Here is a 24,655-nt window from a genome sequence, read left to right on the forward strand (position 1 = left end):
GAGCAGGATTGACATAGATACATTACCATGTGTAAAACAGATAGCTGTGAGAAGCTCCTGTGTAGCACAGGGAGCTCAGCTTGAAGCTCTGGGATGTCCTAGAGGAGGGGGAGGGAGGCTTGAGAGAGAGTGGATATATGGATACATTTAGCTGACTTACTCTGTTGTACACTTTGTTATATAATTATACTCCAATAAAAAATAAATGTTAAAAAAAAGAAACATTTTTATCTGTGTACCTTATCTATCTGTACTCTAACATGTACTGTGAAATAAGAAAGGGAAAAGTTTTACTTCTAAATCTATTACAGTTTCATGACTTTTTTTTTTTAATAGATCTGGGACTATCAGGAATTCTCTGGTGGTCCAGTGGTTAGCACTCGGCACGTTCACTTCATGGCCCCAGGTTCCATCCTTGGTCAGGGAACTAAGATCTTGCAAGTCACATGGTGTGGCCAAAAATAAAAAACAAAAAAAGAACTGAGACTGTCTGAACCTGAAACTGTTCTGTAGTTCAGTGGGACTGGTGAATTCTGTAGTTAGTTGACCGGGGATTAAACGATGGCCTAGCATTACTGCTTTATGTGCCACAGTTTTGTCCTTTCAAACAAGAAAATTGGACAAATAAAAGTGATTTGTTACTTATCTGTTTTTCAGGTTGGTTTGAAGATCAGGTGTTTCATGTCAATGCCTTTGGATTTCCACCCACTGAACCCTCTAGTACTACTAGGTATAAAAATGTTTCACTTAAGCTCTATAGAAATTTTAGAATACTGGCAGTAATAAATGTAAGATAGTATATCACATGTCAATTATTACAAGTCCTCAGACTTTGTGTTAGAAGGTGAAGAGCAGTGGAAAATGAGAGTTAAAAGACTGGACTTTATGTGAAACTGAAAACTAGGGGGTTGACTCCAGACTGGTTGCAATAGCATCTTTGTATTTGGCTCTCACTGGGAAAGATTTCCAATCCATTGGTCTTATTTATCTATAGGACTGAGACAAGAGATAGGAAAACAGAAGAATATAATTCCCATGTTAATATAAAGTTCTTATTTTTGTATTTTACTGAGTAAAAGCTATAAGAGGCAGATTATATAGTTATTTAATATGTGCAAAATCATTATAATATTAGAGGGGTTCCAAAAGGACCTTCTCTGAGAGGAGTGAATTCCCTGTCACTCAAGGAATTTGACAGAGGCTGAATAATGGTGTGAAAGTTGTAGCTGGTGGCCTGTGGGTTGAATGTAGTCTATAGACATTTCTTGTTTCCCCTTGGAGGTGTTTAAGCATATTTTGAATTAGTGTTCAATATTTGACAATTAGGAGATTTCTGAGTTATCTTGAACAGTCAGCTCTGGCAGTGCTTTGCACCTGAATTCTCTCCTGGAACATCTTCAGTGATGGCTCACTGTGGGCGGGATAAATGTATGCACCCTCATTCACACCTAGTCAGCCTCAGCTGGCTGCTGCTTTGATATTTAGTATTAGCTTCCTGGAGCCTCTAGGCATCTGGGGTAATTAAAGTAGTTGCATTCTGATCCTGAGATTCCATGATGATGGTGATGATTTCAAGAAGTCTGATGATTAAGATTTTAGGTCCAGTCTGCTGTTATAAATCAGGTGCTAAGGCCACGTTTGCTGGAGGGGAGTCACTGGCAGGCAGCTTTTGCTGTGCATCTTCTTCTTGGTGAAGTAAATCCAGGGTAAAGTGCTGGTCATACCACAGAGAATACAAGCCCGCATCAAGCCAGTTTACTTTTAAGTGAGTGCTTTTAGTGCTAGTTTGTGGCTAGGCTTATATCATGGTAGGGTTTCTTGGGGCTATATTGAAAGCATAATTGCTGTTGTCTTGGTGTTATAGTTTCATACAGGCCTCAAAATTACTCTTCCGAATGAGAGGTATAATCAAGGAAGCTGGCCTTGAGTGTTACCATTTGTTTCAGTTTAGCCAAGCATTCATCTTTGTAATGTCTCAAATAATCTTCTATTTAAATTGTCCCACTTTCTCTAAATTAAAGTACAGATTTGCTGAGATTCCATTGCCATGTTGCTCTCTTTCACTGGTACAAGACATGTGACTTATGTTTTCTGAGCCTGATGCATTGTTAAAGTTCCTAGAATTCCTAGATCATTTCTTGGGAAAACAGCCTTCCTCTTGCTCCTGTCTTTGTACCTTACATTCCATGAACCAAGGATGGAGGATGTTACTGAGGCTTTTTTAAGCTTTAATTTCTCAAGAATCAGCCTAATAGGTATTTCTGTTTGTAATGTTCTGGTTTATGTTTGGGTATATAACTGAAATCATCTGTATCATCTTATTTCATTCCTCTGATAGCTGCAAGATTAAAACCTAACACTGTCACCTGTTATTGGGATGGCCTCAGGCACGTCACTTAACACTTCTAAATCTGAACCTTGCTTTCTCTTTTGTAAGATAAAGAAAAATACCAAGATACCAAAGAATCTACCAAGATGAGGTTTTTTTTTAATGATTTAATATTACAATCTGTCTGATACCAGTACACATTTTCCTTAAGAGAAAGGTTCAGTATTCCCTAAGGCAGTGTTTGCAGTGACTTTATAGGATATAATTACAGTGACTTAATAAGAATATACAGGTTCTATATCTATTCACTTTTTTTGGATGCTGAAAATGAATACATACTGTACAATGCTTTGTAACCTGCTTCATCATTTAATAATATTCAGTCAACATTTTCCATTACCATGAAATTTATTACATGGTTTGTGACATTCAGCAATGTACTTTAAGCACATACTATATTGCCAGACTCTGCTAGGTGTTGGATTAGGGAGATAGACATTACACGTCACCATTACACGTCACATTACAGTAATTTGCTAATTACAAATTTGATGAGTTCTGTGAAAGAGAAGTGCAGGGTCCTCCAAGTGTGTGTAGTGGGGAAGTCTGACCTCTGTTGGGATCCTCAAGGGGCAGTTCTCTGGGACAGAATTCAACATTTAAACTGAGGACTGTAGAACGGCGGCCGGTGAAGGGTAGGTGGCAAGAGCAGTGGAGGCTGGGAGTGCAGATCACTCCAGTTTCCGTTTGGCGCAAGCTTTAGTGTTCCTTGCAGATTTTCACAGTTCTGGGATATAGATAAGTCTTTGTAGACATCCTTAAATTCTTAGAACAGATATCTAGAAGTGAAATTGCTTAGTCAAATGGCTAGCACTTTTTTTTGAGACTTTTATTAGTTATTATTCAAATTGAGTACCTATGTCTCCTACTTTCAACTATATAAGGAAATTATGATTTATTTTAATATTTGCTTTAGTAAGTTTTAAAAGGTCCAGATATAGTTTACTTATCTTACTTTGTTTACTGCCTCAGTGTTGCTTCCTTTCTCATTTTAGAATGTTTAAATAAACTTGTTTGCTTTTTAAGTGATACAGATAATACATTTTCATGGTACAATTTACATTGATGGGAAAATAACCTCATTAGATAGACAGAAGCTTAATTTGTAGAATTAGCAGAAAAATATCTTCAATAGAATATAGGATAGAAGGTAATAATTGTGTTATAATTACCTAGGGCATACTATGGAAATATTAATTTTTTCGGAGGGCCTTCTAATACATCTGTGAAGACTTCTGCAAAACTAAAACAACTAGAGGATGAGAATAAAGATGCCATGTTTGTGTTTATATCTGATGTTTGGTTGGACCAAGTAGAAGTATTGGAAAAACTTCACATCATGTTTTCTGGTAGGTGTCATTTTTTTCTATTCTTTTTTATGAGAGCTCATGTCTTAAAACGAAATTCTTTTTAAAAAAATGTATCTTTTTGAGTAGTCTATTTTTGTTAAAAAAGTTGATTCAGCCGTGAAATATTTTAAATGAGTTATCTTAAAGAGTTACATTTTTACATTTGAAAAATAACTGTATGTGTGTGTTCATGATAAATATGAATTAGTCCTAAAACAGTACAAGAGTGGATAACAGCTTAGGCTTTGGAGTTTGACAGAACTGGGTTTAAACTGCAGCCTAATACTTTGGGCAGGTTACTTAATCTCTTTCTCAGTTTAGAGAGATGTTGTGAGGACTAATCAAGCCTTTGCAGGGCCTGGCACAAAATAAGTGCTCAATAAATGGGCACTATTATTACTATTTTTTATAATAAGTTGTTACTAAAATAAGGTATTGCTTTTAGACAGTAAGGTTTTATTATTAAAAACTCATGGCTAAAAAAAAAAGCTCATGGCTAAAAGATTTTAATATGATTTCTAGACCAGAAAAGTGATGTTCATTTATTCTTTTATTTTTAGGTTACTCACCAGCACCTCCAACCTGCTTTATTCTGTGTGGTAATTTTTCATCTGCACCATATGGAAAAAATCAAGTTCAAGCTTTGAAAGGTATTGAGGATCTATTTAATAAGTGTTCCTACATTTATATAAACTAAGTTGATAAGAAATAATCTATATTAATTTAAATTTATTCATAATATATAGAGTTCTATCTGATCAAATAAAATTTGATTTATGTATATCATATGCCAATTAAATTCAATATCCCTTTAAAATTTTAGATTCCCTAAAAACTTTGGCAGATATAATATGTGAATACCCAAATATTCATCAAAGGTAATGATTTCTGTTGCTATATTTTTTCATTTAAAGGGTTATTTGAGAAACAAAAATAAATCCTAATTTAAGGAGTGAGTGGAAGAAAAAGTTGAGAAAATTAGTATAGCTGGGAGATAAAATTATCCTTCTGTCACAATAATATATTGGAAAGTATTAAATGGAAGAGTAATAATTTCAACCATAATCCAAATTTCTTGGTGACATTATTACTCTAAGGGTCTAGAACTATACTGTTCAATATGATAGTCGCTGGCAGCATGGATCTCTTTAAATTTAAAGCTATATCATTTAAAGGAATTCCCTGGTGGTCCAGTGGTTAGGACTCTGTGCTTTCACTGAGGAGGGGTCCAGTTTCGATCCCTGGTCAGGGAACTAAAAGAACCCTATAAACCTGGCAGTGCAGCCTAAAATTAAAAAACTAAAAAAAAAAATTCAGTCACACTAGCCACAGTTCAGGTACTCAGTAATTAGGCAGTACAGATATAGAACATGTCCATCATTGTAAAAAAGATCTATTGAATGATATTGATCTAGAGAATTTTATTAGTTCATTTATTAAAATGTATGAAATTTAATTTAAAAATTTTATAATTTAATTAAAGGTGATAACTTGGTTTTAGACTATTGGGTAGTGGTATGATAATATTTTTAGAGTGATTTATGTTGAATTTTGCTACAGTAGTCGTTTTGTGTTTGTACCTGGCCCAGAGGATCCTGGATTTGGTTCCATCTTACCAAGGTAAGTTTTATTCAGATATTTGCAACAGTAAAGAAAACTCTGTCAACTAAAAAATACATACTGTATCACCTTAATTGTATTTATAGGCCACCATTTGCTGAAAGCATCACTAATGAATTCAGGCAAAGAGTACCATTTTCAGTTTTTACTACTAATCCTTGCAGGTAAATATTAATATTTTATATCGTGTTTTTTCTTACCTTTCATTTAAAAATTAACCTATTTCTTAAAATTTGTCTAGATTTTGATTGTCATGGAGTAAAAAGAGAATTTCTCTTTATTTTAGGTTTCTCAAAACTTTAACAATACTTTAATATATTGTTTATATTGTATATATTGTATATATTATATATATACACAATATATATATTGTGTATATTGTATATATTATATTAATATATATAATAATTCACTATATATATATTATATTTATATATATATATATATATAATAATTCACTAACATTGAATTTAGAAACTTAATGGATGGAGATTTTAAAATAGATATTCCGATTATACATCCTTTAAGAAAAGTTACAATGGAAGGATGGAAGGATTACGCATTTACTGTATGTGCCACGGTGACCATAGGTTCTTATGGAGGGAATGCTTTCAGTCTTTGGTTCCCTCTCTTTTCTACCTACATTCACTCCTTCAGTGACTTTATCCAGTCCATGAGCTTTAAATATCCTCTATGTACTGACAAGTCCCACGTTGATATCTCCACCTCAAACCTTCTCCCTGACTCCAGATGCACAATTCAGTTGCCTACACATCACCTCCCCGTGGATGTCTAATAAACAACTTCAAACCGAACTGCTAATCTTCTTCCCCCATCAGCCCCACCCTGTCCTGTAGCTTTCCTCATTGTAGTTCATGACACCTTTATCCTTCCATTCATTCAGGCCAACCTTTGGGGTTTCTCCTCACATGCAGGGTTTTAGAAAGTCCTTCAAAAATCTGAAGGAGGACTTTAAACATTTATATCCAGAATCTGGCCATCTCTCTATACCTCCCCCTCTATGACCCTCTACCATCTTCTCTAGCCTTGACTACTGTAATAGCCTCCTCACTGGTCTCTAGCTTCTACTCCTGCTCCTCCGTAGTCGGCCCTCAACCATGTCAGCGTGATCCTTTAAACCAGAAGGTGGATCTGCCCTTACAGATTCAGAAAGATGGACCCATCGTTTTATTTGGTAACAGCCCATATCCTATGCAATGGTGGTCATGGCCCTGCGAGACCTGGCCCCGTTTCCTCTGTGATTTCTTCTCCTCCTCTTTTAGTCCAGCCACTCCAGCCCCCTTTTGTTCTTCAGATGTGCCAGGCATGGTTCATCCTAGGGCCTCTGCCTGCCTGTCCCCTCCGCCTGCCTCTGCATGTCTGCATGAATCTCACTTCCTTCAACTCTGTGCTCAGATCAGACTTCATGATGAGTCCCACCTGTTCCGGTCCTCCTATATAATACTCCAGCCTTTGACCTTCCCTTCCTGCACATGATCCCTGTTAGTCTTTTTCTTTTTGCCATACACTTAATCATCTCTCAACATACTATTAGTTTTCATATCTGTTGTTTATCGTCTTTGAACGCCCACCCCCAGTAGAATGAACTGCTTTGGGGTTGGGGTCTTTTTGTTTTGTTCACTCATCCCTAGAGTAATGCTAGACACATATTGAGAGCTCAATAAATTACTGTCAAATGCATGGATGAATAGATTATGGTTGAATTTGAAGTAGGGATGTATCATAAAATATCTTGCCTTTAAAATTACATTATATTTTTTTCGGCGGAAGTCACATTCAACTACCATTTTCATTTCAGAATTCAGTATTGTACACAAGAAATTATTGTCTTTCGTGAAGACTTAGTGAATAAAATGTGCAGAAACTGCGTCCGTTTTCCCAGTAGCAATTTGGATATTCCTAATCATGTAAGTTAAACATCTTCTTTGTTAAGATATCTTACATGTGACTTTATATAAAATTTTAAGTCACTTAGTCAGTTGCCCTTTTGTTTTTTGTTTATAGTTCAAAATAATTTCAACACACTTTTGTCAGTAAGGTAATTTTGGTTCCCTAAATCAGTGTTTCTCAGTTTTCTTATTGAGGTATCCCCTAATAGACAGAAGAAAGCCCAGAACAAGCAGGAAATTTCTTTGGAGCTTCCCATTTTGTCTTTAGAACTCACAAATCTTACATTGTACTTTTACATATATTTAAAGAAAATGTGTTTTTAATCATGTTTATTAAATATTTCCTATGATATGCCCACATTAGGAAGATGTGGTGTTTATCGAGATTCCCTGACATACAGCTTTCAATCACTGGTTACATGTATCCTCATTTGGAAGTATGGAAATAGATCATATACAGCATTTTTAGTATGTATTTTATAACCTTTAATGTGTATGTAGGTCAAGTATATATTCTTGGCATTACCCAAGCTGTGGAATTATTTTTAAATGAACAGAATTAGGAAATGAGTTTATTGTACAGCTAAAAATATAACTGCTCCAAAATGACTCTTTGGGGAAGTAGCTTTTATAGTATTAAATGAAAACTCATTAATTTCTCCTAAAATACAGGATAATTTCATATCAGTGTTCCCAAAGCTCTGGGATTCAGTTTTCCCAAATGTTTCTCAAATTTTCTGTCTCTTTGGTAATCGGTATTTAATTTGAAATCCTCTGTTGCTCTTTTAGCTTTTACAAATGCACTGAAGTTTGTTTTGTGTTGTTCTTTTGTAGTTTGTAAAGACTGTCTTATCCCAAGGACACCTGACTCCTCTCCCTCTTTATGTCTGCCCAGTGTATTGGGCGTATGACTATGCTCTGAGGGTGTACCCTGTGCCTGACCTGCTTGTCATCGCAGACAAATATGATCCTTTTACTTTGACCAATACCGAATGCCTCTGCATAAACCCTGTAAGAATGTAGTTAACATTATGTATCATAATTTGTCAAGATTAGAGTGTTACTTCTTTATGTTTAGTCAGTTACTGTTGGAGTAAAAACATACTATCAATGAAATAACAGAATTAATTTGGTATAAAGAGAAAGTTCTTAAATTTTCAAAAGAACATGTGACTATAAAGTAATGTGACTTAGTCTTAAAAAAAAAAAGGCACCATTATAAATCCAAATAAGTATTTTCCCCTTCAAAGTAACTTGCCTTGGGATTCCTTTCTGGAAATTACTTTCAGAGCATGTATCCTGCTCTCTGTACACATATTAATGGTACTTGTTCATTGAGGGTGATTTTTTTTTTTTTTTTTTTTTTTTAGAAATTGTCCAGGTCTCCAAAATCTAAGCCTGATGAATGTTGAGATTCTTACTGGGACACACTTTAATATTTCATTTTTATGCAGAACCTTGAAATGCTTCAGAATCCTGAAGTTGCTTCTGAATTTCTGTAAAAATATAATTGACTTTTTTAACTTGGGGCTTAAATGCTGCATAAATGTTGCTATTTATATCAAGTATCTTCACTGGTGATTTTTAATATGTATGTTTCCTTGATTCTTACAAATTTTAGACTTTAATTTTTTGGTTCTTTTTTTTTTAAATCTAGGTCACTTTTAGAAACATCATCCTTACTGCTTTTCTTACACATTTATTGTGTCTAGCTTCCTCAACCACAGAACTATCGACATTTTGAACCAGATAATTCTGTTTTGGGGCACTGTCCTGTTCATTTCAGGGTGTTTAGTAGCATCCCTGACTTCCACCCATTAGATGCCAGTAGCAGCCCCCAGGTTTAACAATCGACAGTGTCCTCAGGTATTTGCCAAATGTCTCTAGGGGACAGAACTGACCCTGGTTGGGAACTACTGCTATAAGGATGCACACAATTGACTTGGTTTCATTGTTTTTGTAATGTGTGGCCTAATTTTTACAGAATCTTTATTCATGTTTCAATATTCTTGTCATAATGAGGCTATTTCCTTATTTAAACTGAACTCTTTGGGTGTTCACATAGTTAATGCTGTATTTGAAAACACTTTATTTCTGAATTTTTCTTCTTTTTCATCTTGTAAATGAGTAAACCACCATTTCCTACACCATCATTTTATCTTTTTTTTACCTTATTTATACCTTTGTGGACAAGTTCAAAACTTTTTTTTAACTTTCTTTAAATAATTTTATTTATTTTTGGCTGCACTGGTTCTTTGGTGCTGCATGGGGGCTGTCTCTAGTTTGGCGAATGGGGGCTATGCTGTAGTTGCAGTGCATGGACTTCTCATTGCAGGGGCTCCTCTTGCTGCCGAGCGCGGGCTCCAGGGTAAGCGGGCTTCAGCAGCTGCGGCGACTAGGCTCTCGAGCACAGGCTCAGTAGTTGTGGTACATGGGCTTAGTCCCCTGCAGCATGTGGGATCTTTCAGGAGCAAGGACCGAACCCACGTCTCCTGCATTAGCAGGCGGATTCTTAACCACTGGACCACAGAGAAGTCCCCAAAACATGGTTTTTACATTTTTCCATCCTTTCTTGATACTTACTCACATTAATGAAGATCTGCAATAGGCCACGCATTGAGCTAGTGCCAGGGACACCAAGACTGAAAAGACAAGAGTCTGCTTTATTTAGTTTAGTAATGGACAGTTGTATATGTGACCCTGCTCTGTTGCATTGAGGGGACCATGGCGGGGCATCAATCCCAGATTTTCACTGGGGAGAGCGGCAGGAAAGATTTCTCGAACATGATGTTTGAGTGTCTTATATGCTTACTAAGCATCATTCAGTACTGCTTATTTCTTATACCAAGTAGACCCACTCCTAAGCATTTCTGGCCACATTTTTTTAGCATGACTATTCTGGTCAACTTTACTTTTTCCTTCTAGTGGAGATACTTTATAGTAATATTTTTGCTCTATAAAGAGCATGCAGAAATTTGTCTCATTACTTTATAGTCACATCTTGTACCTTCATCTTTAAGCCACGAGCAAGGAATTTGATTTTAAAAATAGGGGTTCTTTTTTTTCAAAAGTTGAGTATTCACTGATGGGCATTTTTCTCTCCAAAGGGCTCTTTTCCAAGAAGTGGATTTTCATTCAAAGTTTTTTATCCTTCCAATAAGATAGTAGAAGATAGGTAAGTGTGCCTTCATAAACAGCTGTCTCTTGGCATAATACTGCTAAAAATCAGATGTTCTGAAGGTGTGCTGAGGTTTTTAAAAATGACTATAGTAGCTCATTGGTAATGTTCTAGGCTGAACTTACTGTGTTCATGCTGTGTGACACAGAATTGTATGTACTTGATGGCACATTTGTATGAAACAGACCAAGAACTGTTTTCTGCGGGAAATCTCAGATTGGCTGTGGGGCTGGGCTAGTTCTTTTACAGGCTGATTTGTGATGAGGTTATTATTCCGAAAGGGCAGGCTTGCCTTCCACATGTGAAAGTCCCTCAACCAAGTCTGACTCTTTGAGACCCCATGGACTATATAGTCCATGGAATTCTCCAGGCCAGAATACTTGGGGGGGGGGGGGCGCCGAGGGGGGTAGCCTTTCCCTTCTTCAGGGGATCTTCCAAACCCAGGGGTCAATCCCAGGTCTCCCGTATTGCAGGCGGATTCTTTACCAGCTGAGCCACTCAAATCCCAGGTAATCTGCCTTAAATTGGTAGGAAAGAATTGTTGGTGTCGGGAGATCCTGAGGAAAAAAGAATAATTACCCAGTGGGTAGTAGTTTTCAGGGGGTGTCCTATAGACCACATGCATGAGAATCCTCTGAGGTCCATGTTAAAAGTGTTACATTACAAGATCCCACCCCAGCGTTATTAAATGTCTCTCCAGTTGTAGTACCCAGAAATGTGCATCTTTAACAGTTTCCCTTAGATGCAGGCATCCTAACATGTGATTTCTCCATTAATTGTATTTTGTTTCCCACCAGTTAAGAACAGTAACCAAATACCTCCAGGTTCTCGTTAGAGAATATAATCTTGACACTCAACCTTTTTTTACTTTTTGTAATTAACAAATTTATTTAAATAAAAGCACAAATACATGATAAAAATTTCAAACAATGCTTAAAAGTATAAAATAGAGAAAGAAAACATACCTCTACTTCGTAATCCTGAAATCATGATTAATAGTTTCTTATATATATTTCCTGAAAAAAATTGTTTGCATTATTTTTGCTGCTCAGTATTCATGGAGGTTAAAGTCTGTTCATTTTGGGACATACTAAATTTTATTATTGGATTCACTCATTTGACGTGTATTTTATTCTTACTGTATTCCAGCACTGCTTAGTTTTCAGAGTATAACCAGGCAGATACTCATAAAAGTAACTGATATTCTAGCCTCTGTTCCATAAACTGAACATGTGTTTGACTTTAGTTAACAATGAATCCTTAAGGAAATTTTTTTTTTTTAAATCTGGAATGCCTTTAGGTAAGGGCAAACACTCTTACCCTGTCTTAACCACTTCCTGTTATTGACAGTGATTTTGTGACCCCAGGATTAAGCTACCTCTGAAGCATATTTTGTCTATCTTTCAAAACAATCTTTGGCTGCACCATGCCAGATTTCGGGATCTTAGTTCCCAAACCAGAGATCAAACCCATGACCTTGTCAGTGAACGTGCAGAGTCCTAACCACTGGACCACCAGGGAATTCCGTTTTGTCCACCTTTAGATTGACTTTTACTGAACTGAGTTTTGTTGTAAATTAACAGACATATGAAAACCAATAGTGAGCACTTTCAACAGGTCTCAGAACAAAAGAAATCTGTGCCTGTCCCAAGCAACTGTTCATTTTCATCTTGGGAAAACTGTAAATCTGATAGACTCCCTTTGCTTTAGCTGCCAGGAGCACAGACAAATGTGCGGCCCACCTCTACAGCAGCAGGAATTACTAGCATAAATGTTGGCTGTGGCTCTGGCCTCATCTTTTTTGATCTGTATTTTTCTCTTACCTGAGTTTCCTTCTTTCCTTAACTTTTATCCTTTTATTATATCTATCTTAGCAAACCATTTAATATTCTAGAGATAGAAAAACCACAATAGGATTTAACTGATTTATTAATTATGATGGCACAGGACACTTCAGTTAAATTTCTTATAATGTTTCCTGAATGACATGCAGAATTGTTTAGTGTTTTAAGTACACACTTCTATGACAGTTCTTAACATGCTGAATGAGAAGTCACTTATGTGCCTGTCCCTCTTAAAGTTTCTAACACAGGCCTTGACTTGCAATTGATATTGACTATTGTTGACATAGTTGGTCCATTTATCATCTGTGGAGTCAGATACTAAAACCCTTGACCTAATTTCCAAACTATAATTTAGTAGTGATAATTTGAGGCGTTTTTTCAGTGCTAGATCAAACAAGTTGATGTATGCTTTTTCCTTTTTTTTGAGAGAAAAAATTTTTATGATACAGTGAAATAATTTTGTGAAATAACTAATTTAGTGAAATAACTTATATTTATACATAATACTTAGTTTCTCCTAAAAATAATTTTTTCTTAGAATATTTGTGAAATCATATTTTAGAGTTAACACAGAAATGTAGCCAAAGTGGACTGAGGTTAACCCTGTTTCAACATGTGCTTTCAAATGTAGTAGTTTTATTTAAAAACATAATGTTAGTGATGTACAAGAGAAACACCCACTCTCACACAATAGTTGGTCAGAATAAAAATGGTAAAAAAAAAAACAAACCAAAAACCTCTACAGAGGGCAACTGAACAAGATTTCTTAAGACCTCAACTGCATATACCATCTATTTCATTTCTAGGAATTTATCCTACAGGTATACTTGGGTTTATGCATAAAACTGGGTACAGCTGTTTTTACTGTAGTTTTTATAACAGCTAAGCAAGTAGTTTAAATATATACCTATGTAAAAGTTATATTCTGACTTTTCTAATTTACATTAATTTCAAAGCCATAAAGGATTAGTTAAAATTATAAATATATTGTGTATTTATTACTAGTTGAAAAAAAGGCATAGAATAGTGTTCATGTATTCTACCACTTGTGTTTGTGTTTTTAAAGCATTTATCCCTACGCATGCTTATATGCGATTAGACAGTCCTTTATATATGATTAGACAGTCTTTGTAAGGATATAACTAACTGTTGCTTCTAGAGAACAGAAATAGAGTGAGACAGGCTTATTTTCCACTGTGTCCCCTTTGGAATTTGGAGCAATGTGCATGTATTGACCTATTTTTAAAATTAAAACTAGATATTAAGAAATGTATAACTTAGCTTTCCAAGATGTTTAATTTTATGAATATTTTCTATTTTCAGCAAACTTCAAGGGTTTTGAGATTCTTAGACCATCTGAAGAAACAGAATTCATCAATCATTTGCTTATTTTATATAATTTTGTTATTAAATTATAATAAAATTATGGTAAACTTTAGAATGTCTTATTTAAATTTCTATTTATAAAATTTTTTTATAAACATAATGGTATACTTTACAGAGTTTCATAGGAAAAATATTTTCTGTATAATCGCTAGGAAAATGTGTAAAAATACATAATCTAAGTATATATTTGTATATAAAAATTTAAATTTCATTATTCCTATACTAGTTATATGCTTGGATATGAACTTGAGCAAACTCCAGGAGGTAGTGAAGGAGAGGGGAGCCTGGCATGGGAGCGACTGAACAATTCACATGCTAATTGTTCATCATAAGAGTCTTAATGGTGTATTTAATAATTTCAAATTGTTTAAATTTCAAGTCATAGAATTTATTCTAATGATAGTGAAAACCGTTGTTTCAGGATATTACTGAGATATTCATTACATTACCTTTTGGCACTGAAAATTTAAAAACATTGTCCCCACAGTTTTTACCTTTAAGAGGAGTAATATTCACTTTGAAGCAGCCCTGTTTTTCTATTTTGGGCATAACCACTCAACACCATCCCCTTATCTTTTAGTTTATGGCGGGAACTACAATGAAAGCCCAGAAATGAATCTGAGTGACAGGACATTGTTAAAGGTACAAAGAGTGTTTCAAACGTAGGAATAATCTTAATATTATAGACAACTTGGAATGGAATACTCTTCTTTCAAAGAAACTTAGCTTTTGGGGGAAGAGATACTAATAAAAAAACTAAAATGACATTGAAGGAAATTCCTCAAAAAATTTAATCTGAATATTGTGATATTGCGAATTGTGGTTAAGGATAAAGTGGCAATTTGAGATATGGTTTCAGGATGTAAATTTTCAAAATATTAGAAAAGACCTGATGTTAAAAGAGCAAGATTGAGCTTTAATCTCAAGAATAGCCTGGCAATTTTGACTAAAAGTGAAATCAAGGCATAATTCCAAAAGCTACTAGATTACTTGGAAAAATTTACAATCTAGGCCTTGAAAGTGTTACTGAAATAGACACTGCCAGATTGTTGGTCTAGTTTCAAGAACCATAGAGCTAAACATGAAAGATTTCTTTAGGAACACATTTAATGCCTAGAAATACAGGGTACATTTAGGGGTTAGCAAGGTGAAGAAAGATGAAGCAGAGCAGTTAATTATAATTATTAGAATTATAATTAGCAGAATTATAATTATTAGAATAAGACGGGAATTAGAACCAGTTAATGGTAGACATTGTCTGGAAATTAAAAGGAAGCACAGATCTGAAAAATGGGGTAGCAGACGAACAGTACGGCAGGAGTACCCAGAGCTAATACTGTTGAGGAACAACAGAGGTGGTATGCTCCCCAACTTGGTGTTTAATCAGCATGGCTGACCTCACCTCAGAAATCTGGGTCTAAAGCACTTTCATGTGACATTATGCCTTAAGAGGCCAGGTAGATCACACAAGAGGGGAATGGGCTGAGATTTCTGTGCTATGGAAAAAGCCAACACTTGGTCTCTGTGTGGGGAAACCACAGGAACTGTATCTGATGAGGTAGGAGGAAAACCTGGATAGTGTCTTGTCATTGAGGTAATGCCAACATTATGTTAAATGTTGCAGAGGCTGTCAACAAAATGAGGACAGAAAAATGACCACTGAATTTAACAACTACCAATTAATAACTTGGAGAAGGAAATGGCAACCCACTCCAGTGTTCTTGCCTGGAGAATCCCAGGGACGGGGGAGCCTGGTGGGCTGCTGTCTATGGGGTTGCACAGAGTTGGACACGACTGAAGCGACTTAGCAGTAGCAGCAGCAATTAATAACTACATCAGTCAATAAATATTCTTCTATAATATCAGTTTGAATGGCTGCTTAGAATCCCATTGTATGGCTCTACCCAAATCTGCTCAACCAGTCCCGCTGTTGAATTCTTAGATTCTTCCCAAACCTTTAGAATCATAATAGTGCCTTGAGCAAGATCTCAGAATCGGAATTTCTGCGTTAAAAAAAGTACGCACAAAAAAAAAAAAAAAAAAAGTACGCACATTCTAAAGGCTTTTGACATAGGTACCAAACTACTTTCTAGAAAAATTTTAATATAAATTCTACCACCCCAAGGAAATAGAGTAATTGTTTTTGTAAAGAAAGCCTTTTCTATTTTTATAGGTGATACGTGGTATCTTATGTTTGCATTTTTATTATTAACAAAGTCATGTTTACTGATGATTGGTTATTTATGAATGACCTGCGCATAACTCTCACACCAAATGAGAGTTGTAAATAGGGTAAATTGGTGAACTATCTAGACGACTGAAATGTTGGTTTAGCGAAGTGAGTAAAGCAGAAAAACTTACTGTAGAGTCAGTTTGTGACTGCTGGGTGGTGCATCGACTGTGTGACTTTGGTGAGGTAACTTTTCAGGTCTCATCTTCTCATCTGTGAATTGAGGATCAGGTCTACCTTGAAGGGTTCTGAACAACGAATAACGTACATAATGCTGGAAATTACAGTTATTAAGGTGCTTATTCTGCAGAGGTAACTGTACCATGGCACAGGAATCTAAACAACGTAGGATGTTGGTCTGAAGAAACTAAGGCTATTTCTGTCATTTCCATCATCCCTGTTCCAGCCCCTCCTCCTGGGTGTTGGTGGTGTCACTATGGCAACGAGCACGCGCCGCCCAGGCTCAATTCTGAAGCGGTTACTGACCTCTGCTGCCTCACTCTCCGCAGACTAGTGATTTCACCGCGCGTCCCACCCACTAGGTCTCAGATACATCTCCCTTGGTCTCCGCGCAAGGAGCCGAAGGGCAGCATGGCCAAGGCGGCAGCCTCTTCGCCGCTAGAAGACTTGGATCTGAGTGGAGAGGAGGTCCAGCGGCTCACCTCCGCCTTCCAGGACCCGGAGTTCCGGCGAATGTTCTCCGAGTACGCCGAGGAGCTCACAGACCCTGAGAACCGGCGGCGCTACGAGGAGGAGATCACGGCGCTTGAGCGTGAGCGCGGGGTGGAGGTGCGGTTCGTGCACCCGGAGCCGGGCCACGTATTGCGCACCAGCCTGGACGGGACCCGGCGCTGCTTCGTGAACGTGTGCAGCAACGCGCTGGTGGGCGCGCCCAGCAGCCAGCCCGGCTCTGGGGGCGCGGTGTCCGGCAGCCAGTGGTCCCTGCCCTACAGCCTGGCCCCGGGCCGTGAGTACGCGGCGGGGCGCGGCACCCGCTACACCGTCTACGACGTGGTCTTCCACCCAGACGCGATCGCGCTGGCCCGGCGCCACGAGCGCTTCCGCCAGATGCTGGACGCCACGGCCCTGGAGGCCGTGGAGAAGCAGTTCGGCGTGAAGTTGGACCGGAGGAACGCCAAGACCCTGAAGATCAAGTACAAGGGGACTCCGGATGCCGCCGTGCTGCGCACGCCCCTGTCCGGAGGCGCGCCGGCCCGACCCGAGGGGGAGCCGGAGAGCCCTCTCCCCGATTTCCCCTACCCCTACCGATACCCGGCGGCCGGCTTGAGCGCTGCGGTTCCCCGGCCCCAGGCGCCCTCCCCTCCGGAGGCCGTGCGGCAGCCCGCCCCCACCGAGCCTCGCTACAGCGTGGTGCAGCGCCACCACGTGGACCTCCAGGATTACCGCTGCTCCCGGGACTCGGCTCCCGGCACCGTGCCCCAAGAGCTGGTGGTTACCATCGAGCTGCCGTTGCTGCGATCGGCCGAGCAGGCGGCGCTGGAGGTGACGGGGAAGCTGCTATGCCTTGACTCAAGGAAGCCCGACTACCGGCTGCGACTCTCGCTCCCGTACCCGGTGGATGACAGCCGCGGCAAGGCACAGTTCAACAAGGCGCGGCGGCAGCTGGTGGTCACGCTTCCCGTGGCGCCGACTGCCTCGCGCCCGGAGCCCGCCGCGTCCCCGGAAGGGGCAGCCAACCCGCCAGGAACTGACGGTGCGGCCCGCGCTTCCGCTTGCCCCGTGGAGGCGGGCCCGGCGGGGGTTTGTGCTGGGGACGCAAGCTCAGGTCCCAGCCGAACCCGGGCTGCAGACGCCGGGATCACCACTCCGGACGCCGCCGGGGAGAAGCGCGTCGCAGAATCCGAGGAGCGGGATTTCGGCGGGCAAGAGATATCAACCCCGGGGACCGGGGAGGAGCCGCCTCCCGGAGCCGGGAACTCACCTGGGGACCGTGGCGGAGGCGCTCTTAGTACTTCCTGCGGGGTCCTTGACGCGGGCCTTTCTGTAGGGAGCGCGAGCGTGCGCCCGACCCTCGGCGTGGAGGCGCGCGAGGTCCCGGAATGCACCGGTAGGGAGCCGGCTGATCGAGCGATGGGTGGTCCCGAGACCGACCGCGGGGAAGCTTTGTGTCCGCCTTTGCAGTGTAGTCAGGATGAAGAATCCCTGACTCTGCTCATTCAAGTGCCTTGGATCCTGCCTCAAAGTCTTCAAGGGGAAGTGAACCCCCTCTGGTACAAATTGTCCTTCTCTACCCAAGACTTAGTTTATTATTCCTTCTTTTTGCAATTTGCTCCAGAGAATAAATTGAGTACCAAAGAACCAGTGGTTAGCATTTCTTCCAACAATGCAGTGATAGACCTGGCCAAGTCTCCAGAATGCCATGGATACTGGAGAGAGTGGTATTACGGCTTAAACAACTATTGTTTGGAGGTAACAGTTCTTTCTAGAGTCTTAATGTTTAACATATTCTATTCCACTTATCACAGTCATCTTCACAGTTTATCCTGAACAAAGGATTTCCCAGTATAACTTCTTTCCTGACGACTTGAAGTTGATAACCCTTGATGAAAGACGTCAGTACACGTTAAACGCATAATTGGGGAAAAAAAAAAAACACGAAGAAAATTTAACGCATCCTCTCTGGTGGATGGGTTTCAAGTCTTCAAAGTTGCCCTCAATGCATGAATCGATTCTCAGGGATCCGTAGACCTCTAAAATTGTATACACAAAGTTGAGGGTTTTCTTCTGGGGAGAAGGACTATAACTTCAGTCATATTCTCAAAGGGGTTTGTGACACAAATAGGGAAGAGACATTCTATCATAGCGTTATTTTCGGTTTTAAATAGCTTTTCCCAACCTTAGAAAGTAAATAATAGTTTACTTCCAGAAAGCAAAAGTAACGGCCTGTGCCGGTTTTTTTGTGGGAAAACCAACTCAGACCCAGGGCTGAATCTAAATACTTTGCGTTCTCTGCCATACGGTGCAGCTTAATTTTACTCCTTGGTGTTGGTGGGATTGACCTCTAGTGGTCTTTACATTACAGTGAAATTTCTTCTTTTGGCATCAGTTTTAATCTCTTCCCTACTAGTATTTGGCATAATGGCTGGCATTTAACAAAGTGTAATATAATCCTTTGTTAGCACCGACATCAGCTCCATCTCTTTTAGTCAAAAAACAGGCTGAATCTTAGGTTTACCTAGGATATAATTTTGTAGTTACTACTAGGATCTTGAGATTCAATTCAGTACTCCAGTACTATTGGCAAATACTGGAGGCGGGGGACCTACTTAAAATTTGAAGAGTTCTATAGAAAGTTTACACTCATAAGTCAACAATTGGTACTTTTGATTGAGGTTTGTGTCAATGTTACATGTAATTTTATTTTGCTCTTTTAAGATCTTCAAGGGTTAAATTCCCTAATTCAGAACCCTAGTTACACAGATTATATATTAAAATTTAAGCTTTGGGCCTTAGGCTTTATTTAACCTGCCAGAAAGTTTTACTTCTTCCTGTGTTTTTCTAGAAATTTACTAGTAAGTTAAATTTTTATGTTTATGAGGTGCATCTTCTATGAGAAGTGGTTAATTGAAACCCTCCAAAAATGGTAAAATAAATAGGCAGGGATAGGTAAGATACTTTGTGAGAAAATAAAATATGAAATCGACTATCTGTTTATGTCATCAGAAGGGGGAAATTTAGGAAAGGGCAGTCGTTTTCCTGTAATTGTTTTAGTAAATGAGAAAATAACTCACAAGGTGGGAAGAAAGCTTTAATGGACACCATTTGAGAGAATACTAAAGAATTTATTTTAATCTGACTTTCTAGTATCTGAATGTTTTTTTAACAAAGAAACTAGACCAAAATGGGATTAGGGCAACTGTGTTTTATATCTTTGAAGCCTGAAATAGATTTATAATTACTTCATTAATCATCACATTTGCTGAGGCTGATGGAACCATAATGTTATTTTTTTCCTTTAAATTTTATTGATCAGGCTGTAAGTATTAAAGTAACAAAAAATGTTTTTTTAAAATCACAACAGTATTTTGTGAGTAGACATATATAATGATTACATTATTATATGCATTATATGAAAATATTATAAAGAGACTGATTTGTGGCTGTCAAGGTCAGAATTTGTTACTTTACAGACAGGTGTGAAATACATTTCTGTAAACCTTAAGTCTTCACTGGGAATTTTCCTAGAGCTTTAGGACCTCTGAATTTATTATATTTTATAGTAAAATTAGTCAGACCGAGAAGGCAAGTTTATGCAAGTCCTTTCTATTTTAATCATAACCATTTCCATTATAAATGTTACTCTTCCGAGGTAACTGAACTGTGTAGTGTAGTTTTTGCAGTTAATGTGTAAGTCTTTTGCAGAGACATGAACCTTAGAAATGCTTTGAGGGGAGGGTTGTTTGTACCCTACTGTATTATTCTGTTGCCTAGATCTTCAGATAATACAAGGCAAATTATTTCAAATGTAAAGTTTTTCTTTCACCAAAGTTCACTTTTGTTTGGTAGGTGTTCACAGGTTATGTTTAATAGAAGGGAATTCGGAACATCTGATTCCCCTCCCCACCACGCCCCCAATTTGGACCAAATAATGCATTGTGTGTATTTGTAATTAATTTGTTTATATTGTAGTACAGAGGAAAAATTTTTACTTGGGGCAACGGTGAACTGATTTGAAGAATTTAAAATATGGTTATTCCTTCAAAGACCTAACCATATACCTATATTCACTTTACATACTCGAATAGGAACAAATTGCTTTGTCTTTGGGATTCCCTGCAAAAGTGACTTTTGTATATCCTACAGTTTGGTAATCTACCTCCTTCCTTTTTATTTTTTTAATTTTTTTTTTCTCCTTCCTTTTTTTAACTTTCAAAAATTTTATTTAAGTATAGTTGATTTATAATATTGTGTTTCCTCATTCTTTTTTTTTTTTAAGATTAGTTGATATAAATCAACTATAAATCAACTATAAAGTGCTTCCTCATTCTTATATACAGTTATATGCTAGTGTTGCAATGGATTATCACAGTGCTTAAAAATAGAACATAATTCTCTCAAATAAAATATTATATTTGGCTCTTACTTAGCCAAGAACTAAAAGGCAAATTGGTTACACAAAATTTGAATGCATCCTGTCTTGTCTATCTTTAGCTGACTCATTAGGAAGTATTCTAAAATTGAATTACATTTTATAGTTTGGACTGCATCTAAAACTAGAGGTGATGTTATTCTTACAAAATACTGAGAGGGGGAAAAAAAAGGAAGATATGATTTGTAAGTAGGATTATCTGGAGGGAAAGCATACCTCAGATTTATACAGACCTAGAAAAGGAACTAAGACTTTTTATTTTAGGGTCTTCTCCTAGATATGTGTGTACTCTCGCTATTTTTTTGCTCTGTATAATACTGTTTTCTTTGGCCAAAACAGCATAGGAATAACATGAAATAAACATTTTAAAAGTGAAGACCTGAACTGTGTGAGAATTGTTATGAGATGATTTTAGATACAATTCTTTCTGTCAAGTATGACCAATAATGTAGAATATTTTTTCTCTTTTTATTTTAGGAAAGGTTATTTGTCAATGAAGACAACGTTAATGAGTTTCTTGAAGAGGTCCTGAGCCCTCCATTCAAACAGACATTACCCCTGACGCCACCATTAATTGAAGTTCTTCAGGTTACTGATAGTAAGATTGAAATACATGCAAAGGTAAGGATTTGGGTAGGCTTTATAAAGTAGTGATTTGGGGCAAGGTTGAAACCTGACAAATCACTTAATTCTTGATTTTTTATATCATAACTTTAAATGCACATAATGGCTGGGAAGAGTGATGTTAAGAATACAGACCTTTTTTGATGTGTATTTTACTGTTAAACATCTGTGATTCATTTTCACTTATGTTATCTCATTTAATTCCAAAATAACTGTCCAGTGAGGAATAGAGAGAAACTGACATTTGGGAAATGTGAGTATTAGTCCAGGGACTAACAACTCTTTTTGACTCTCAAACCACAGGAACTATATACGTTATATATGGTTTGTTCATTCTTTCTAGTTTAAGTTTGATTATCTTTATAGTCTTCGATATTAGACTTAAATAATTTAGTAACTAGCACAGTTGACTTATATGTGAACTGGGTGAGAAAGAGGTTCTGAAGAATCACAGAAATACAGGAAAATTCAAGAATGCCCTTTTAAAAATTTTTTGGCTGCTTCCGGAGGCCTGAAGGATCTTAGTTTCCTAATCAGGGATTGATCCCAGGTCCTTGGAAGTGAGAGGGTGGAGTCCTAACCAGTGGACCAAGAATGCCCTTATAAGAATGACTGTTAATGGGCTTTATAGGCCATGTTAAAAGATTTGTAGGCCAGGATTGTTTTATCCTGAAGAAGATGAAGAGTCAGTGAAAGGATTTAATTAGAGCATCAATGCCAGGTTTGCATTGTTAAAAAATGACTGGCAGCATTTGGAAATTGACTTTGAGGGGGAAGCCAGGAAGTGGATTTGCAAGTCTACTGGGTTATTCCTTCACAACTTAAAGAAGTTTCCAGAGGGTACAATTTACTTTTCTGTTTGTTTCAATGAATTATTAATTTGCTGTTTCTCTTAACATAGTTGCAAGAATGCAGTAACTCTGAGCAGCTTCATGAAAAAGAAGAAAAAGTCCATGAAGGAAGTCCTCTAACAGAAAAAGAAAATACAGAAAATGCTTCCACTTCAACAACTGATTCTGATTCATCTGTAGCAGTCACGGTACTAGAAGCAGACAGTTGTGGTTCAGTCGCATGCTTGCAACAAGGGGCTCTTGATGTTTCTCAAAAGCTGTTTGCAAAGTCTCAGCAACCTAAGTCAGAAAAGGAAGGTGAATTTATAAAAGACAAAAGTGCTGTTTATGCAAATGAAGAAAAAGATAACTTAAAAGAACCAGCAATAACTGAAGAGAAAGAATTGAATGGAAATCACCCATCTTCGTTACTGAACAAAACTGCAGTTCCCAATACACCTGGTTTTGACCACATAAAGGAAACCAATATGCAGGACGGTAGTGTGCAGATCATTAAAGATCATGTGACTCACTGCTCATTCAGTTTTCAGAATTCTTTGCTTTATGACTTGGATTAATTCTGTATCATTTTTTAATTTAAAGGCTGAGTAAAAACTTTTGGACATAAAATAGATTGTTTACTATCTTAAAGCCAAAAGTATTAAAAAAAAGTATAAAATTAAAATTTATATTTTTATTCTTATGGGGAAACTGAAGCTAATATTTTGTGTGTGTGTGTGTACAGTTTATGTCAATACAAAGCTTCCTTAATTATGGAAATAAATTTTGTGATTCCTCTGTTGTATATTTTTTCTAATGGAGAGTTAAATGTTTAGTGTCAATACAACCTGTTTATAGTCTTGTTTTTGGTTTCTTTTGTTTGCCATTACTTTAATAAAGTTTCCAAAATATTGTGTCACAAAAAGTAATTCTCAAGAATGCAATGAACTAAAAGCACACACAATAGAGTGTGTGTGTTGGGGGAAGGAGAATCTCAAAACTATGTGTTTATAAATCTCACTTAATAGGATTTATTCAGTATTTATGCTTGTCATAGAGATTCTGAAAGAACTTTATTAACCAATATTAAATGATTCAAACAATACAAATAGACTGAAATTTAGTATTTCTGCTTCAACTCTGTATCTTACTCTTCTCATATGTAAGTCACCATATATATGTGTGGGTGTATACATATACAAATAAAAGTTATTAATGACTTTGAAAGCTCAAAATTTAAAATAATTTTTTGGAAATTAGTAAAACATTCCTTGGTTTTATAAAATTAGTTTACAAGTTTTAGAACAAGACAATTTAAGAAAATCTGAGAATTTACTCCAATAGGAAAATTGTCTTCCTGTATTATTACATGAAGACAACAAAAGCTAGTGTTTCCTAATCAGTTTCTTTTGTAATACCTAAAAGAGGGCAGCAGATGTTTCTAATAGTTGCTAAGTTATGAGTTGTGGAATATTTTATATAAGGCCAGGAGAAAATCCCAATAGTTTCTTTTTTCTCTCACAAAAAGTTTTAGGACAACACGAAAGACAATATAGAAAGGAAAGTATTTGTTGATCTAATTGCTGACCCCAAGACCATGAGCTGCTGATGTATTTCCGTTCCAAAGTCAGCTACTAACTCAAACCTCTGGCCTTATAGTCCAGGAAACTACCTAATTTCTTTAGTCTTTTTGAACTAGGGAGGTCAGGTCAGAGCACCAAAAGCTGGAACACCACCTGGCAGTTCATCCTGATATGCAGTATAAAGGAACTCATAAAACAGAACTATTTGCATCATTATAGATGACCATATACATTTTTCAACCATGACAGGAATCTCTTGATTCAGTAATAATTTTGAGACTGTCCATTAGGTACACAATCTTGAGGTTGAAATGACTATTTGCAATATGAACACAGAAATTAGTCTATGAGTATACTTTTGGTTGAATGCAATGATGTATGTTAAGGGAAACTTTTATGTTAAATATGGAATAAATTTTAAGCCTGTTTCTTATTTACTTTGTTGTTTTAAATTTAAAAGTACAATTTCTGATCAAATAAAGCTGGCTCTAGAACATGTTTCACTTCGGCAGGACTGAACTTTGTTTCACTTCTGGCTGTATTTCACTTATGCAGCAGCTTTTCATTGCTCATTATCTCTGTGAGGCTAACTTGAAAGCCAG

General features: G+C 37.4%; 2 protein-coding genes and 1 long non-coding RNA gene across 5 annotated transcripts in view; 2 read left to right on the forward strand and 1 right to left on the reverse strand.

Moving 5' to 3' along the window:
• Nucleotides 1–13,976, forward strand: part of POLE2 (DNA polymerase epsilon 2, accessory subunit) — a 29,013-nt gene extending 15,037 nt beyond the window's left edge. For both annotated transcript variants that reach the window (XM_061157427.1, XM_061157428.1), the window contains exons 10-19: nucleotides 658–726; nucleotides 3,562–3,738; nucleotides 4,299–4,388; nucleotides 4,562–4,616; nucleotides 5,299–5,358; nucleotides 5,445–5,522; nucleotides 7,178–7,286; nucleotides 8,103–8,279; nucleotides 10,376–10,443; nucleotides 13,614–13,976. In XM_061157427.1, coding sequence (XP_061013410.1) covers nucleotides 658–726; nucleotides 3,562–3,738; nucleotides 4,299–4,388; nucleotides 4,562–4,616; nucleotides 5,299–5,358; nucleotides 5,445–5,522; nucleotides 7,178–7,286; nucleotides 8,103–8,279; nucleotides 10,376–10,443; nucleotides 13,614–13,632 — 902 coding nt within the window. In that variant the 3' untranslated portion in view covers nucleotides 13,633–13,976. The remainder of the gene's footprint in view (nucleotides 1–657; nucleotides 727–3,561; nucleotides 3,739–4,298; nucleotides 4,389–4,561; nucleotides 4,617–5,298; nucleotides 5,359–5,444; nucleotides 5,523–7,177; nucleotides 7,287–8,102; nucleotides 8,280–10,375; nucleotides 10,444–13,613) is intronic.
• On the reverse strand, nucleotides 9,912–17,500 carry LOC133066401 (uncharacterized). The gene is made up of 3 exons (XR_009695129.1): nucleotides 17,364–17,500; nucleotides 16,038–16,119; nucleotides 9,912–11,462 (listed from the first exon to the last, which is right to left on the reverse strand). It is a non-coding gene; the product is annotated as an uncharacterized LOC133066401 (long non-coding RNA).
• DNAAF2 (dynein axonemal assembly factor 2) lies at nucleotides 15,219–24,551 on the forward strand. 2 transcript variants are annotated; one of them, XM_061157426.1, is made up of 4 exons: nucleotides 15,219–17,974; nucleotides 18,203–18,336; nucleotides 21,494–21,637; nucleotides 22,542–24,551. In XM_061157426.1, exons 1-4 carry the CDS (start codon nucleotides 16,498–16,500, stop codon nucleotides 23,046–23,048), a joined length of 2,262 nt encoding a protein of 753 aa, XP_061013409.1. In that variant the 5' UTR covers nucleotides 15,219–16,497; the 3' UTR covers nucleotides 23,049–24,551. The 2 variants fall into 2 exon arrangements, with proteins under 2 accessions (XP_061013409.1, XP_061013408.1); XM_061157425.1 differs by having other exon boundaries at nucleotides 15,220–18,336.
• Nucleotides 24,552–24,655: the final 104 nt, after the last annotated feature.

Source organism: Dama dama, chromosome 12 (assembly GCF_033118175.1).
Source record: "Dama dama isolate Ldn47 chromosome 12, ASM3311817v1, whole genome shotgun sequence".
Taxonomy (NCBI): Eukaryota; Metazoa; Chordata; class Mammalia; order Artiodactyla; family Cervidae; genus Dama; species Dama dama.

Excerpts from the sequence above, each read along its gene's own strand:
- DNAAF2 (XM_061157425.1), top strand. The coding sequence starts at position 16,498 with ATGGCCAAGGCGGCAGCCTCTTCGCCGCTAGAAGACTTGGATCTGAGT. Across the intron at positions 18,337-21,493 it reads TAAACAACTATTGTTTGGAG|GAAAGGTTATTTGTCAATGA; the intron begins GTAACAGTTCTT and ends TTTTTATTTTAG. Across the intron at positions 21,638-22,541 it reads AGATTGAAATACATGCAAAG|TTGCAAGAATGCAGTAACTC; the intron begins GTAAGGATTTGG and ends CTCTTAACATAG.